Source organism: Pezoporus flaviventris, unplaced genomic scaffold (assembly GCF_033815535.1).
Source record: "Pezoporus flaviventris isolate CSIRO_AGI_PZ_B2104156 unplaced genomic scaffold, CSIRO_AGI_Pfla_v1 ptg000109l, whole genome shotgun sequence".
Taxonomy (NCBI): Eukaryota; Metazoa; Chordata; class Aves; order Psittaciformes; family Psittacidae; genus Pezoporus; species Pezoporus flaviventris.
In genome coordinates, this window is record NW_026892657.1 from 758,330 (window position 1) to 773,818 (window position 15,489).

The 15,489-nt window shown below is 43.9% G+C and overlaps 1 protein-coding gene across 8 annotated transcripts in view; it reads right to left on the reverse strand.

Moving 5' to 3' along the window:
* The window catches only part of LOC133281920 (zinc finger CCCH domain-containing protein 18-like), a 70,918-nt gene that overhangs the window by 44,936 nt on the left and 10,493 nt on the right, over positions 1–15,489 (reverse strand). For all 8 annotated transcript variants that reach the window (XR_009747597.1, XR_009747598.1, XM_061477807.1 and 5 more), the window contains exons 5-7: positions 15,010–15,167; positions 3,387–3,504; positions 1,990–2,246 (exon numbers count right to left, since the gene is read on the reverse strand). Coding sequence is in view for 6 of the 8 variants with exons in the window: in XM_061477807.1 (XP_061333791.1) it covers positions 1,990–2,246; positions 3,387–3,504; positions 15,010–15,167 (533 nt within the window). In the remaining 2 variants the exon portion in view is untranslated. The remainder of the gene's footprint in view (positions 1–1,989; positions 2,247–3,386; positions 3,505–15,009; positions 15,168–15,489) is intronic.

Consider the following 15,489-nt stretch of genomic DNA (forward strand, 5'->3'; position numbering starts at 1 on the left):
CCTCTGAACTTGCTCCAACATCTCCATGTCCTTCTTATGTTGAGGACACCAGAACTGCACACAGCACTTACGTTAGAGGATGAGGCTAAGGACACTTCCAACAGTAGATTCTGTACATGCTTCTAGAAACAGCAAACTTTAAAAAAGGCAATGAGGTGTATCAAGGCTATTTTTAATTCACTAAGACTCGTCTTAAGAAGCCTATATTGGAGATCCAAGTGGCATCCCCAGCTTCCTTAAGCAGTGCTTATGTCAAAGAGGTGGCACGGGAGGGAAGCAGGGAACCTGCATCCACAAAGCATATATTGCAAGCACCATAAATTCCGTGTCTCAGCTCACACAGATGGTTACATGGGGCAAGATGGATCCAAGATTGAGGAACATGGTTACCACTACTCCCCAGCAAACTCTGAGCCACACTAACAGCAAAAACTCCCACAAATCCCTGCCCCATGACCCTTTGAGTGTCAAGGGAAGAAGCAACCAGCAGCCTGAGCCTTGTGCAATGATCCCGGTCACAGTGACTGTTAATGACTAACAACCTGAGCTGCCCATCAGCTGATGTCACTTTCATTATTCTCATCACCTTTATCACATGGTTCTGGACAGCAAGATTTCTTCCAGCACTAACCCAACAGGAGCACAAACCAACAGCAAATGTGGCAATTAAGGTGCACAAATTATACTTCTAAGTGAAGATTATAATTAAACGTAGCATATAATTGAATGTATTCCTATAGCCACTCTGCTACTGCACCAAAGCACTCACAAGACACCTTCAAACTGTTCTGAAACTGTGACTTCCTCTTGGAAAAACGGGTCATCATCAAAAAATCACATTTCCTTCTAGTAATGCAAATAAAAATTCAGGGTCAGATTCAAGACTAAACCCTGCTCCCACCTGAAACCACACAATTCCATGTGGTACCTTGTTCTGGGCCTTCTTAGCCCTTTGCTTTGGTGAAAAAACATCATGCTCATGATGTTTCACACCTTTAGTGCTCGAAAAACACTACAGACATCAGGCAGAAGCAGCAGCTCAAATATGTCTTGGGAAACAGCTTCCCTGCATCCCTCTTTGCTCCAACACACACATACACATGTATGTCCACATGTTCCTCAACATGCTGTTGGAAGACACTATCTGCCACTCTTTCCAAGACACTGACACTGCTAATCAGGTTTCCTGGAGATGTCCTTCACAAGAAACTTGATACTCTTCTGACCCAAAAGACACTGTGATATCAGAATTTCCCATAAGACAAGCTCTATATTCTGCTGTGATATTTATACAGTGCTTTACAAATATGCCTAATTCATGGTACTTAAATAATTGTGAGAGGAACAGAATAGGAGTCACTTTTGAAATTCCTAGACTTTTAGTCGATCTGGTTCAATTTTTTCTCACACACAGGTCAGAACTGGGATTTTAAGAAAAAAATGGGTAGTCAGAAGCAAGAAACCTGGCTCCACACCACATTCCACCCAGCAGAGACTCATTTCGAGACATACAATCCCTTTACTTTTTCTAGCCTCTTTGTGGAGTTTAACTTAATGAATTTCCAGATACATTTGCTATCCACAAACTCCCAAACCAGCCCTGGCTCTTGTCAAAGGATATTTGTCAAAGCATCAAAGGGAGCTGCCACCATCTGCAGGACTCTCTCAGCACTAGGGACTCGGCCAGCTTCCCAGGACATGCTCTAGCCTCAAGGGAACAGGGACAAGCTGAACATCTCTATACCTACAGGCCAGAGGACAGATGCTCTCCTTTCAGTCAGGTTATGCATGCTTGGTTCTTACTGACATCTTAGCTCCTCTTAGTGGCCAGCAAGGCTCATTTAAAGCATTGCCTTCCTCTCAAAACTACTGCTTTACTTGAGTTGTGGACAAAAGAGATCTCCACTGATCAGCATCAGCCTGGTTCGTGATCCACAGCTAGGACATCATCAGCTAAAATGGCAAGTCTGAAATCCAGCAAGTGCTTACCTAGGTATCAGTAAGGACCGGGGCTTTGTTTTTTCTTTCTCCTTTTCCCGGTCCCTGTCCCGGTCCCTGTGCTGCCTGTCTTTTTCATCTCTCTTCACCCGTTCTCGCTCCCGTTCCCACTCTTCTTTCCGCCGCTGGCGCTCCTTGTCGCGCTCCCGTTCCCTTTCCCGTTCTCGCTCCCGCTGACGCCTCTCCCGTTCCCTCTCACGTTCCCTTTCTCGTTGTCTGTTCTCTCTCTCCCGTTCCCGCTCTCTTTCCTTTAAAAAGGAAAGAGAAAACATCATGATGTTGTGGCAACATCTCCTAACAAAGTGGGCAGCAAAGATTCAAAGTCTTGGACCACAAGGAGTTACATTCACCCTCCCATGTTAGACCAAAGTATTGAGATAGATAAATGTGGAGCTTGCTGGCCATCACTGTTTGCTGAGCAGGCAGAACGTGGAAAGGAACAAAGCATACATCATACTCATCACAGCTGTAATTTTCAAAGGCAAGAGTCAGATTAATTTAGCTTATTACACTTATTAAATAAATGTATTGATGTTTACAAGTATTTACTCTCATTGCTAATTGTGTTTAGCTAATTAACTGTACAAACACCATGAAAATAATTGATGGCGCATCAATAGTGAGGACAGGCTCCTGCTTGTGCACTGCTTCTGCATAACAGCAAGGTCTTCCAGGCAAAGGAAAGTCAATTTTTAAAGGATGTGACAAATACCACTGAAAAGCTCCCCACTGAACAGAATTCATTATTTTTTGTCACTACTCTCGAGGCACAATAGCTTGCATGAGGGCAAAAGGAAGTGGAGGGAAAAGGTTCATAGCCTTATTTTCATGTAGTTTGACACCTTAAAGCAGTGCAACACCAATCGACAATATCTGGGATTTCAGCAACTGGCTGGGTGGTTTCCTCACCTAACTCGATCAACTAACATGTAACCCCACTAGCGGTGGACAGTCATGATGGAGACTCTGTGCATTAAGCACGCCTGTCCAGATTCAATCCTTTCTGTCTGTCCCAATAACTAACAAGCAAACCTCAGTCGGGTTATTTCCTGGAAACTCCCTCCCTCTCCAATATGTCCAAGAATGGCTGCAAATGTGGCTGCAACTGTTGCACAACTGCCTGGTATGCAGAGAAGCAGCCAGTGCATTGAAGAGGAACCATCTTCCCATCTCAGACATGCTTTTGCCTTCACCACGCTGAAACAGAACCTCCTCCCATCCCTACACCTAATGTCTTCTGTGCAGTAATTGTCAAGATTTAACTATTTGTAAGATTATGCATCTTGAACATCCATCACAAGTCCTGTTTCAACCACTGCACTAGAAACATGACAAGGGCCAGAAGTGCCTGGAAGAAAGCTGAAAGGAGAAGCACGGAAACTACTTACTCTGTGGTTACGATATGGATCTGGGTCTGCATACTGAATCCTGAAATTCTCATACTGCCCACCACGCCGGAACCGTTCTATTTCATAGTCATAATAGGAATCTGTATAGGGATCAAGCCTACAATGAAAAACAGGGAAGGTTAGATAGGGAAGCATCACCTTGTTGGCACACAGAAACACTATGTATTCTAGCTCAGGTCTTAGTCACTATGCACTGACAAGAAAAAACATGATCAATGGAATATGACCATACAAAGTGGCTTATTTTCTACATATCCCAAACAGATGGGATTTTCTAAGTGAAGCTTATCAGAGAAAAGCACAAACCTCTCTTGATAAACACAAAAGAAAAATGCTAAAAACTAAATTCAGCCTTTAAATCAATGTGGTAAAAATGTTTTTCATAGCCACTTCAAACATGTACAAATATAACAATATAATGTTTTGCCTCATTGATTTAGAGTTATATTTTATGTCAATGCACACAGAGATAATGTCAAGCACCCTCACATCAGAAGTGGAATGGATGGTGATTCCCTGCCACCAGAGGTGATGGGTGCATCCTGCTGCCACCAGCACAGGACATGAGCTGTTGCTGAGCTTTCCAGTTGGAGAAGTTAAGCTTCGGGGGCAGGCCAGCAATGCTCTACCCCTACATCTGGAATTACTTTAGGAAATGAAGGTAACTGCATCTGCACCTGATATTCTCCAGTGGAAAACAGGTGCTGGCCCTCCAGCACACCAATGAACAGGTAAACACATGGCACACCCGGCCCAACTGCAAAAGTTCAGTAACTTTTGGGTTGAAAAAGGATTTAAACCAGACACTCCTTAAATCTGCAATGTTTCCTCCATTTGATGATTTCTATCAACATTATTAGATGGTTTTAATTCACATACTCAGCATTATCTAATCCCTGTCAGCCATGTGGAGTGAAAATATCAGATCTGTTGTAAAGATGGGGAGGTGGGTACAGGAAACAAGAAGCTTCCATGGCCACAGAGGAGTCAGTTGCAGAACTAAAATATAAAACAAATGCTCCCAAATTCCAGATTATCCATAATAAGACTATGACTTGTAAGTAAAAGGAATAAAGGGCCCACTTTTGCACTTTAAAAACTGCCAAATAATCTAAAACAGGCTATGATGTAAGTGCTGCCCTGCAAATCAAGTGGCCATCTGTTCTGTGGGTTTTTTTTTCCTGAAAAATAAGCCAAGGGAAAGAGTACCAGGGAATCTTGAATACGGATGTTTAATCCAGCAAGAAACCCCTGATGCCAACCAAACAACAGTCTAGATTCAGTGACATCAGGTGTTCAAACAGACAAAAAAAATCTCATGCTACACCAAAAAAGAAACTCTACTTTTTAATACAGACATAAGTCCAAATCTCCCCATTCTCTCCCTATAACATTTGTGGACTTAGTAATTATTTAAACAAGCATCACTGCTGTGCATTTAGATAATTCAGTGCTTAAATCCTTAGGCAAATAATTTGTATCACCCAAAAAATCATATATATCCACTGTCTTGGGTTATTTTTGTAACAGTTATTTTTCTCCTTCTTAGTAGCTGGTGCAGTGCTGTGTTTTTGACTTTAGTCTGAGAACAATGCTGATAACACACCAATGTTTTTCGTTGTAGCTGAGTAATTGCTTACTCCGATCAAGGACTTTTCAGTCTCGTGCTCTGCCAGTGAGGAGGGGCACAGGAAGCCGGGAGGAAGCAGAGACAGGACACCAAAGGGGTATTCCATACCACAGCACATCATGCCCAGTATGGAGGAGTTACCCAGAAGGCTGAGACCACTGCTCGGGTCGGGCTGGGTATCAGTTGGAAGGTGGTGAGCAATTGTATTGTGCATCACTTGTGTTTATTGTTTTCTTTTCCTTTCCCCTTTTAGTTTTATATTCTCTCCCCCTGTTATCACCCTTTTCTTTAGTAGCAGTAGTAAGCATAGTTTTGTATTATACTTTAGTTACTGGACTGTTCTTATCTCAACCCGTGGGACTAATATTCTTTTCGGTTCTCCTCCCCCTTCCTCTGGGAGCGGGTGGGGGAAGAAGGGGGGGAGTGAGCAAGTGGCTGTGTGTGGCTTAAACTACATCAGTCCTTTGTGGCGCCCAACGTGGGGCTTGAAGGTTTGAGATAGCGACAGATCTGACCAGAGTGCATCTAATCGTATCTGTGATAAGCATTCATTATTTCAGATTAATAGTCACTCATCACAATGTTGATATATTTGCCCTCAGAGTTGTTGCACTTGGTCTCAGAGTTTCATTATGTCACACCTTATTTGCAACCGGTATTAGTGTTATCAGCTTTGGGACAAGGGCTAAGATTCTCGTTTCACTCTATGATAATGTCTTATAATACAACAGAATTATTGATCATGAAACTGCTCTGGTATGTCTTCTCAACATGGACATCACCTCTATACTTCAGGAGGCATGTAATGGGAACTGTTAACAATTACACCTCTTTTTTACCCCCTTGGAGGATCAACCTATGAGGGAGACATCCTCTCACACCCTCTGCTCCCCCACCAGGCTATTTACAGCAGCATTTAAAAATATTAAAGATTTTGAATATCCTTTTAATGCCATTGAAATCATCCTGCTCCTTTTGCTGGGAATCGGCATGTTGCTGAATATGCTGCATGTGTTTTACCTAAGAGACAAAGGCATACACCTGCCTCCAAAGATGTGTCCAGATTGACACTCGCATGTTGGAACATCAGAACCATGCTTGATACAGCAAACAGCGGGCATCCTGAGCGCCTTTCTGCGCTAATTGCCCACAAATTGTCACAACTTAACATCAATATTGCTGCTCTCAGTGAAGTTTGCCTTCATGAGGAAGGTAGCCTTAAAGAACATGGTGCCGGCTATACACTCTACTGGTCAGGCAAATCCAAAACTGAAAGTCATCTTTCTGGAGTTGGCTTCATGATTAAAAACTCCATAGTCTGTAAACTTGAAAATTTGCTGTCCCTCTCTGGAGGAGAGGGACAATCAGGTTTACTGGACTGTGTGGATCAGATGGCCTGGCACATCAGTCCCACAGGAGTATAAGGCTCTAGTAGATACCGGTGCACAGTGGACCCTGATGCCATCAAGCTATCAAGGGGTAGGACCCATTTGTATATCTGGAGTGACAGGAGGATCCCAAGAGTTGACTGTACTGGAGGCAGAAATCAGCCTGACTGAGAAGGAATGGCTGGTCTAGACTGGTCTAGAGACATCCATGCAATAGTCATTTGGAGAATTAAAGTCAAAATATGAGATCGTGGAACCCAGTGCCCCCCCCCCCCCCCCAAACCTCTGCCAGTCGCCGCCACGGCTGTGAAAACTGAGGACAGGGATGAAGATGATCCTTTTGACCCAGGCCCTATTGACCCTGAGAAAGATCCTGTGCACGTTCATCAGACTGCTTTTGCTGCTCCTGAGGTTCTGATGCCTGATAATTCTAATGCTGAACTGGATTGTCCTTTTGACCTGGAGCCTATTGACCCAGAAAAGGAGCCTGATTTATATCCCCCAGATACTCATGATAAATGGGCAGCTGTAAAGGGAGAAGCGAGACCAGTGGGGGATGCTGATATATTGCATGCTTTCCCAGTGGTGTATGTGCCAGATCAAGACCTGCGGTGGGAAAGCCTCTCATATGCTCTTATCGGGGATATCAGGCGGACCGTGGCAGACTGTGGACTGGGGGACCCATATACAACTCATTTGATACAGTCTCTCTGTGATACTCATGTACTAGAAGTTGGCAAATATAAGTATGTCCATGTTTCTATTGACCCTTGGAGACCTTTATAGATATTGCTGGCCACTTCTTCTGATGTAGGCTGGCCACCTGTGTCGGAACGAGTGTGCATTTTGGTCAGTATAAAAGCCCAAGCCTCATGCAATGCGGGGGAGGCAGAGCCTCCGCGGGGACGCCTGCTGAAGTTGGGCCTGCCACCTCACACTGCGATGATGCTTCTTGGAGCTGGTTTCCTGATCGTCTTCACAGGGTCCTTACGCCACGTTCTGTATGTGGGGCCGTGTAGTGGGAGTAATGATTGCCTGGATTTTGTGTTTCAAATATTGTAGTTGTGTGGAGTGTGCTTGGGGGATCGTGTGTGTGTGTGTGTGTGTGTTGAGAGCAGACGGTGTTCTGTGTATTTTTTGTTGTTTGGTTCATGTAAAAATTTTTAACAGGTAGCAGATTGACATTTCGGGCAAGAAAGGGTTAATGTAAAAGTGCGGTTGCGGCAGGTATTTATGGCTGCTGCTGAGCAGGCAGGTGGCTGTAGCCGCTGCTGAGGAGGCAGGCATTTATAGCTGCTGCTGAGCAGGCCGGCATTTGTAGCTGCACAAAGCAGGGTGAGCGACTTTGGAAAAAAAAGAAAAAAAAAGTTATTTGCTAGAGTTGGGTAACCATGTTCAAAAGAAGCTGCCTTCCGATTCAGCTCCCAGTGCTCCAGCGGTGGAACGGCCAGGATGGATGCCAGAGCCGAGGAGTGAAGAAAAAAAAACCCAACAACCCCCCTCCAAAAACCCCTCTCGATCTATTGAAGTATTGGGGCAGTTTGCAGAGACACCACAAACAAAGCCTAAGGAGTGTCTACAACATGCTGGGCGCATGGTAGGAGCCTTGCTTAGTGCATTTAAAGTAACCTGGTGGTGAATCCAAGACTTGGAGGAACAGATAGATCGGTTGAAACAAGAACTGCTAACAGAAAAAGCTAGAGGGGTAGTGCAACCACAAGCTTTATCCACTGCCACCCAAGCAGCATCACGGTGGCAGAGAAAGCAGAAAAAAAAAAGGGTAATGACACAGCAAACTCCTTGACTGTTAACACTGTGCAGTTTACTTCTGCAGCTGCTTCACGTTCCTTTTTCATCAGAATGCCTCTGCTTTAAGGAATCACTTTAACCTGTCTACTTCTCAAGAACTGATAACCTGGGGGAGGGGGTATATTTGTATCCTACCTACAGGTCCATGGCGGCTGCCTGCAAAGTTTGTCAAGCCTTGCCATGAGCTGGACAGATGAATGGAAAAACCCATTGCCTCAGCTGCAGGAGCTGACTGTGAATACCCCAAGCAGAATGAGATAGAGGAAGAGAAAATGAATGATTGCAAAACATTACTTGGAAGCAACTGAAAAGTAACAGCTTGAACATGTGTGCTTGTAAAGTAGCTATTATTAGAGGTTGTGATTTTGTGTATAAAACCACCTGTATTTACTAGCCAGTTGCTAATAAGAAACTATACCTTGTATTGTATGGATTTGTCACTTGTAAAAGAGATGTTAGAGCATGCAAATTTGCAGCAGCTGCTAGAAAATGCTAAGGCAAAAGCTAGAAAGATTCTAATACAATGCTAGTGTTATAAAGCAGACAATGAAACAAATTAAGAGGGTAGGAGAACTCCACTGGTAAGAAATTTCTTTGGCTAGTCCCTCACTGCCATCAGCATCTTCAACATGCTGCTGTACCCTGTAATAGTTGCACTGCTAATGTAAATCTGTATGTGCTTTGCCACAGTAGAGACTTGTTACTGGATGAAGCAGGTGAAACTCTGCATTGAAAACAAGGTGCAAGGACTGAGGTTGGCCAAATGCCTGCTACCACAGTCAAGGGCAAGACTTTGGCCTCTGTGTTTGGCCTCTGTGTTTGCCACCAAGAAGAACCTTTAGCTCTGCTGTTGGCTGCAACGCAGCAGGCACAGAGTGGTGGGGACACATGCCATGCCAGACCTTGATGTGGGAGATGGCCTCCTCTGTTATCAGAGAGCCATCCAGGAGAGAAGGGCAGACCAAGCAGCCTGTGGTTGGCACATAGAATCATAGAATCGTTAGGGTTGGAAAGGACCTTAAGATCATCTAGTTCCAACCCCCCTGCCATGGGCAGGGACACCTCACACTAAACCATATCACCCAAGGCCTCATCCAACCTGGTCTTGAACACTGCCAGGGATGGAGCATTCACAACCTCCCCGGGCAACTTATTCCAGTGCCTCACCACCCTAACAGGAAAGCATTTCCTCCTTATATCCAATCTAAACTTCCCCTGTTTAAGTTTTAACCCATTACCCCTTGTCCTATCACTACTGTCCCTAATGAAGAGTCCATCTCCAGCATCCCTATAGGCCCCCTTCAGATACTGAAAGGCTGCTAGGTCTCCACACAGCCTTCTCTTCTCCAGGCTGAACAGCCCCAACTTCCTCAGCCTGTCTTCATCCAGTCCCCTGATCATCCTCGTGGCTCTTCTCTGGACTTGTTCCAACAGTTCCATGTCCTTTTTATGTTGAGGACACCAGAACTGCACACAGTACTCCAAGTGAGGTCTCACAAGAGCGGAGTAAAGGGGCAGGATCACCTCCCTCGACCTGCTGGTCACTCTCCTTTTGATGCAGCCCAGGATACGGTTGGCTTTCTGGGCTGCAAGCACACACTGCCTGCTCATGTTCATTTTCTCATCAACCAACACCCACAAGTCTTTCTCTGCAGGGCTGCTCTGAATCTCTTCTCTGCCCAACCTGTAGCTGTGCCTGGGATTGCTCCGGCCCAAGTGCAGGACCTTGCACTTGGCATTGTTAAACTTCATAAGGTTGGCATCAGCCCACCTCACAAGTGTGTCAAGGTCCCTCTGGATGGCAATCCTTCCCTCCAGCCTATGAACCGAACCACACAGCTTGGTGTCATCGGCAAACTTGCTGAGGGCACACTCAATCCCACTGTCCATGTCAGCGACAAAGATGTTAAACAAGACCGGTCCCAACATGATCTAAGCCAAATCCCCTGCTCAAGTAGGGTCATCTAAAAGATATATAAAACAAAAAAAGGGGAATGCAAGGATTTTCTCCACACAGACAGCAAAAGCGCAATTTGTACTAAATTCTTTAAATTTGTCTAGTTTTGATTCTCTTTCTGCAATACAGTGATTGTCGCATCTGATGGACGATTCCTTGCCCAAACCACCGGTTCTACATAAAGACCTACAGGACAACAAGTGGAAAGGACCAGTGCCATTGCTGACATGGGATCAAGGATACGGCTGTGTACAGCTATCGACAGGACCATACTGGCTGCCAGCAAAATGTATAAAGCCCCAGAACTCAACAACATAAAGAAACGACAATGACAGAAATCTTTGTAATATCTGTTCTATTATGTGTGACCATGGGTAATGGACAAGTATACTGGGCACATGTGTTAAATCCCCCATTATTCCGACCTGTTACATGGTGTGTAGGATTCACTGGTATGCCACATGTTACAAAGGTTCAAGTGACTTCAAATCAGACTAATCTTACTGAAATAATGCTGCCTGGAGTAGTGTGTCGTTATGTTAATTACACAGGTCAAGCAGTGATAGAGTGGAGACACCAAATTGTAAAAAAATGCTAGCAAAACAAAAAGGGGGAATGATAAGCATTGTTTGTTTTAAATTTTTTAACATTATCCAGTTCTGATTTACACACGGGCATGAATGTCCCTCCAATGATTAGGCATTTTTCTGCACTAACCCATGCAGGCTCAGATCCGATACCAGGGAAAGAACCCGTTATGGTAACAGTAAAGTCTTTGGAAAATCATAACAGGGAATGTCCTTTTAGGTTAATAACTTGGGGAAGAGGCTATACTTTTGTCTCTACAGAACGAGGACCCTGATGAATCCCTGCACAATGTACCTGTCTGTTTATACAAGCAACGACTGCCAATGAAGACTGATGCCGATTCATCGCTGAAGTTAACCTGTAGGAACTGTACAAATTTTACCAGTCTCTTTTTGGAGAACCAGTCAACAGAGAGCGTATCCGTGCAGGAGTGTATCGCAACTGTACTTTCCATCCACTAGTAATAGTCTGGGAACATTTAAGCCCGGAAAGGGTACCACTGGACAACAGGGTTGCTTTTAGATGTTGATTCTGTGAGGCACACCTCACTACAGAACAGAACAACTGTTGATTTTTATTGTTAGCTCAAGACTATGGGTGTGAAGATTTTGTTGGTATGTGCTGCATGAATTTATCAGATCATTCATAAAAGCATTCTGGACTTAATAACAAGGACGGCACACCTTCAGGAAGATGAAGGACTGAACTGGTTGAACAAAGTGTTTTCTGTCTTGAGCATTACAGGATGGCTTTACTTTATCTTAATCATTTTATTAGTCTTTTTAGGTATTCTAATCTGTGTGCCTTGTTTTGTACAATAGCTAATGGAGAATACAGAAACTTTGGCAAAAGTAGATCATAAATCTATAAAAGCTGTCTTTTAGTAAAACAAAAAGGGGGAGATGTGGGTGACAGGATAGAAATAGTTAACGAAATGGATCCAGGCACTATCGCCCTGGTCTGGCTTAAGATCTGGGAATAGCGAAGAAAACAGTAGGTATTAATGCCCTTGTCAGGCCTAAGCCTTGGGAACTGTAAAGAGAACAATGAAGGGTAAAGATTGGTTAGCAAAACAAAGCAGACAGTTTGCAAGATAAAATAGGATGTGCATCTCAAAGACAGACCAAACAATGTGAATATTGGTAACCCTTAGTAGTTTTGCTAAATCAGGATGATAAGGGAGTAAAAGAGTAGAAAGTTACTGCTTAGCACTTAGTAGACTATAAAAGGAATGCTAGACATGAAATAAAGGTCATCAGATTTCACCAGACCTGGAGTCCATCTTTGATACACCACAAGCCATTATCCACCTTGCCTGGTCTCTCAGAGGATCCTTCTGCTGGGGGGTTGCTGAAGGTCAAATAACAAGTGCCAGTCACGACCACAACAGTGCACCATCAGCAATATCGCACCAACCGAGACTCCCTGATTCCCATCCATAAACCGATCCATAGACTGGAGAGTCAGGGAGTGATCAGTAGGACCCACTCACCCTTTAACAGCCCCATATGGCCACTACAAAAGTCTAATGGAGAGTGGAGACTAACAGTAGACTATCGTGGCCTGAATGAAGTCACACCACCATTGAGTGCTGCCGTACCAGAGCTGCTAGAACTTCAGTATGAACTGGAGTCAAAGGCAGCCAAGTAGTATGCCACAATTGATATTGCCAATGCATTTTTCTCAATTCCTTTGGCAGCAGAGTGCAAGCCACAGTTCACTTTTACTTGGAGGGGCATCCAGTACACTTGGAACCGACTGCCCCACGAGTGGAAAAACAGCCTGGGGTGGAAACATCTGCCATGGACTGACCCAGACTGCACTGGAACAGAGGCAAACTCCAGAACACCTACAATACATTGATGACATTATCGTGTGGGGTGATACAGCGGAAGAAGTTTTTGAGAAAGGGAGGAAAATAATCCCAATCCTGCTGAAAGCCAGTTTTCCCATAAAACAGAGTAAGGTCAAGGGACCTGCACAGGAGTTGTCCAACTCCCTATACTTTTTCAAACAAGATAAAGGGATTCATGAACTATTTAGACATTTCCATATGTTATAAGACAGTCCTGAAAGCATTTATTAATATGCCAGCTGCACCACCAGTGGTTAGTTTGCTGCAAGGTGTCAATCTGTGCAATAAGGTGTGTGTGGGTGTGCACATGTGAGCAAAATCACCATTTTTATAGTTTACAGCAGCAGCATCATAACTTTTGCCTTTATGCACAATCAAGATAGGTTAATGCCACAATCTACTTCTACATAAAGGTGCTTGAATTTTCATTAAACAAGTAACCAAATGTCCTGGGTTCAGCAGTAGCAGTCATTTTTCTCCTTCTTAGTAGCTGGTGCAGTGCTGTGGTTTTGACTTTCAGCCTGGAAACAGTGCTGATAACACCAATGTTTTTAGTTGATGCTCAGTAATGTTTAAGTCTGACCAAGCCTCATGCTCTGCCAGGGAGGAAAGGAAGCCAGGAGGAAGCAGAGACAGGACACCTGACCCAAACTAACGAAAGAGGTATTCCATACCACAGCAAGTCATGCCCACTATATAAACAGGGGGCAGTTACCCGGAAGGGTTAGATCACTGCTCGGTGGGAGTTACCCAGAAGGGTTAGATCACTGCTCGGTGGGAGTTACCCGGAAGGGCTAGATCACTGCTCAGTTTTTCTGGGTATCGGTTGGCGGATGGTGAGCGGTTGTATTCTCTTTCCTTGTTATTTCCCTTATCATTATTATTATTGGTGGTAGCAGTAGTGGTTTTGTGTTATACCTTAGTTACTGGACTGCTCTTATCTCAACCCGTGGGAGTTACATTCTTTTGATTCTCCTCCCCATCCCTCCGGGAGCAGGGCGAGGAAGGGGGGAATGAGAGAGAGGCTGCATGGCTGGGCTTAAACCACGACATCAAACAAATGGAATTAATACTGGCAACATGAAAAAGTTTTTTCTTGACTATATGAAAAGAGGAAGTCCTGTATCTAACACAATTCCTACATTAGTAAGGCAGTGGCACAGAACTACTAGAACACTGATGCTAGTTTCCATATACAGTCATAAAGACCCACAGAGCACTGGTGATCTGTGTCAGGTGCAATTTAAAGCCTTCTCAGAGGAACAGAAGATCAAGATACAGATCTATTTCTAACCTGGGGAAAAATTAATACGGAGCAACTGTTTTGTTTCAGGCTGCAGAACTGAGTACATAGCTTCTTTTTTAAAATGGGTGAAAAAAATGCACTCCACAGCAAATCAAAGAACAAAAGCTTAACCCACTCCTTATTCATTTTCAGAGGCTTGGGGGTTTTCTGCAATTCACTCACTCTAAAATAGACACAATCAAGCCTTGCAAACACTTCTGAGTGGAAATATTTCCATAGTCTGTATGTGTAGGAAGAACAGAAGATGTAAGAGCAAGAGAAACAGATTCACCTGTATTCCTGCAGAATACAAGCCCCTCTCTCAAAAAAAATCTTTTTCCATTTGATTTCTTGGCTCGAGAAGCACTAAGCAAGTTTCCCAGAGCTGACTGATTCACCCTTGTGACTTCTCCTGCCTGCTTTCAGTTGCAACAGGAGTGTGTAACAGGAATGTCTCCAACATTTGATATTTCATCTCCTTAAAAAAAAACAATCACCTAGACACTTAAGTTTAGTATGTTTGTTTTGGCCCAGGCTATGCCCTGGCAACTAACAGAATCACTTTCTGACCACTGTCTTACTCAGCAGTTTATCTGAGACTCGTCAAGATGTTTAAGACCAGCTGCTGTGCCAATGCCCTTGCAAATAAACACCCAGCTGGTCAAGACAGTACAACTGCTGCCCTGAAGCTCTTGGACCTTGAGCATATTCCATCTTTGCAGCCTCAGCTTTAGCATTTTAAAACTCTCATGGGTTGGAATAAGAAAAACAAGAGGAAAAACAGTTGGAAGAATGCATTGGTGTGACACAGGCAGTACACAACTAGACAGTGTCCTTGAAGGACCTGTGTATCAACGACATTGAAGGCAGAAAGGTTTAGCGATGACTATACAGGAAGGAAGTGTTGAACTGGAGTGAGTGGAGGCAGCTCAAGTTTTTAACTGGTGTACATATTGCTTAATTGAAGTTGTTTCCATTTTCTGAAGTGAGCATTCCTCTAATTTGGAGGAATAAGTTCACTGAAGACTGCCATCCTGTACTACATTTCCCCCCATCTATTCCATCTAGCAAAACCAAGACTGCATCTTACGCTGGATCTCTGACGTCTCTGGTGATGCAGTAATTCCAGTCGTGGAAGAACTCGTTTTCTTTGTCAAATTCACGTTCGTCTTCTCCAATAGTAACAGTGAACCTCTTCTCCTCAAAGTCAGGCTCCTGTTCTTTTCTGATAGTCGCCTTTTTTAATACCTGCCATAATATAAAAATATTGTAAGGAGAGAATATTTCCAAGACCCAGAGAAACTGCAGTCTTAAAAATCCTTCACTTGGGAGAAACCTGCCCTTCAACTAAAACACCCTTCTTTTGCCCAGGTCTCATGAATGTGCAGGACACTGGACTTTCCTTGATGTACAAAGTGTAATTCACTAGTCCATCAGCTCAGAACAACAGCAGACAGGCAATAAGTTTCACACGTGCTAACCCCATTTTCTGCAATGATCAGACACATGAATCTAATACGTGGTAGAGAAACAGTTACTGAAGTAAGGGAAACTGGATCAGCTTAGAAAG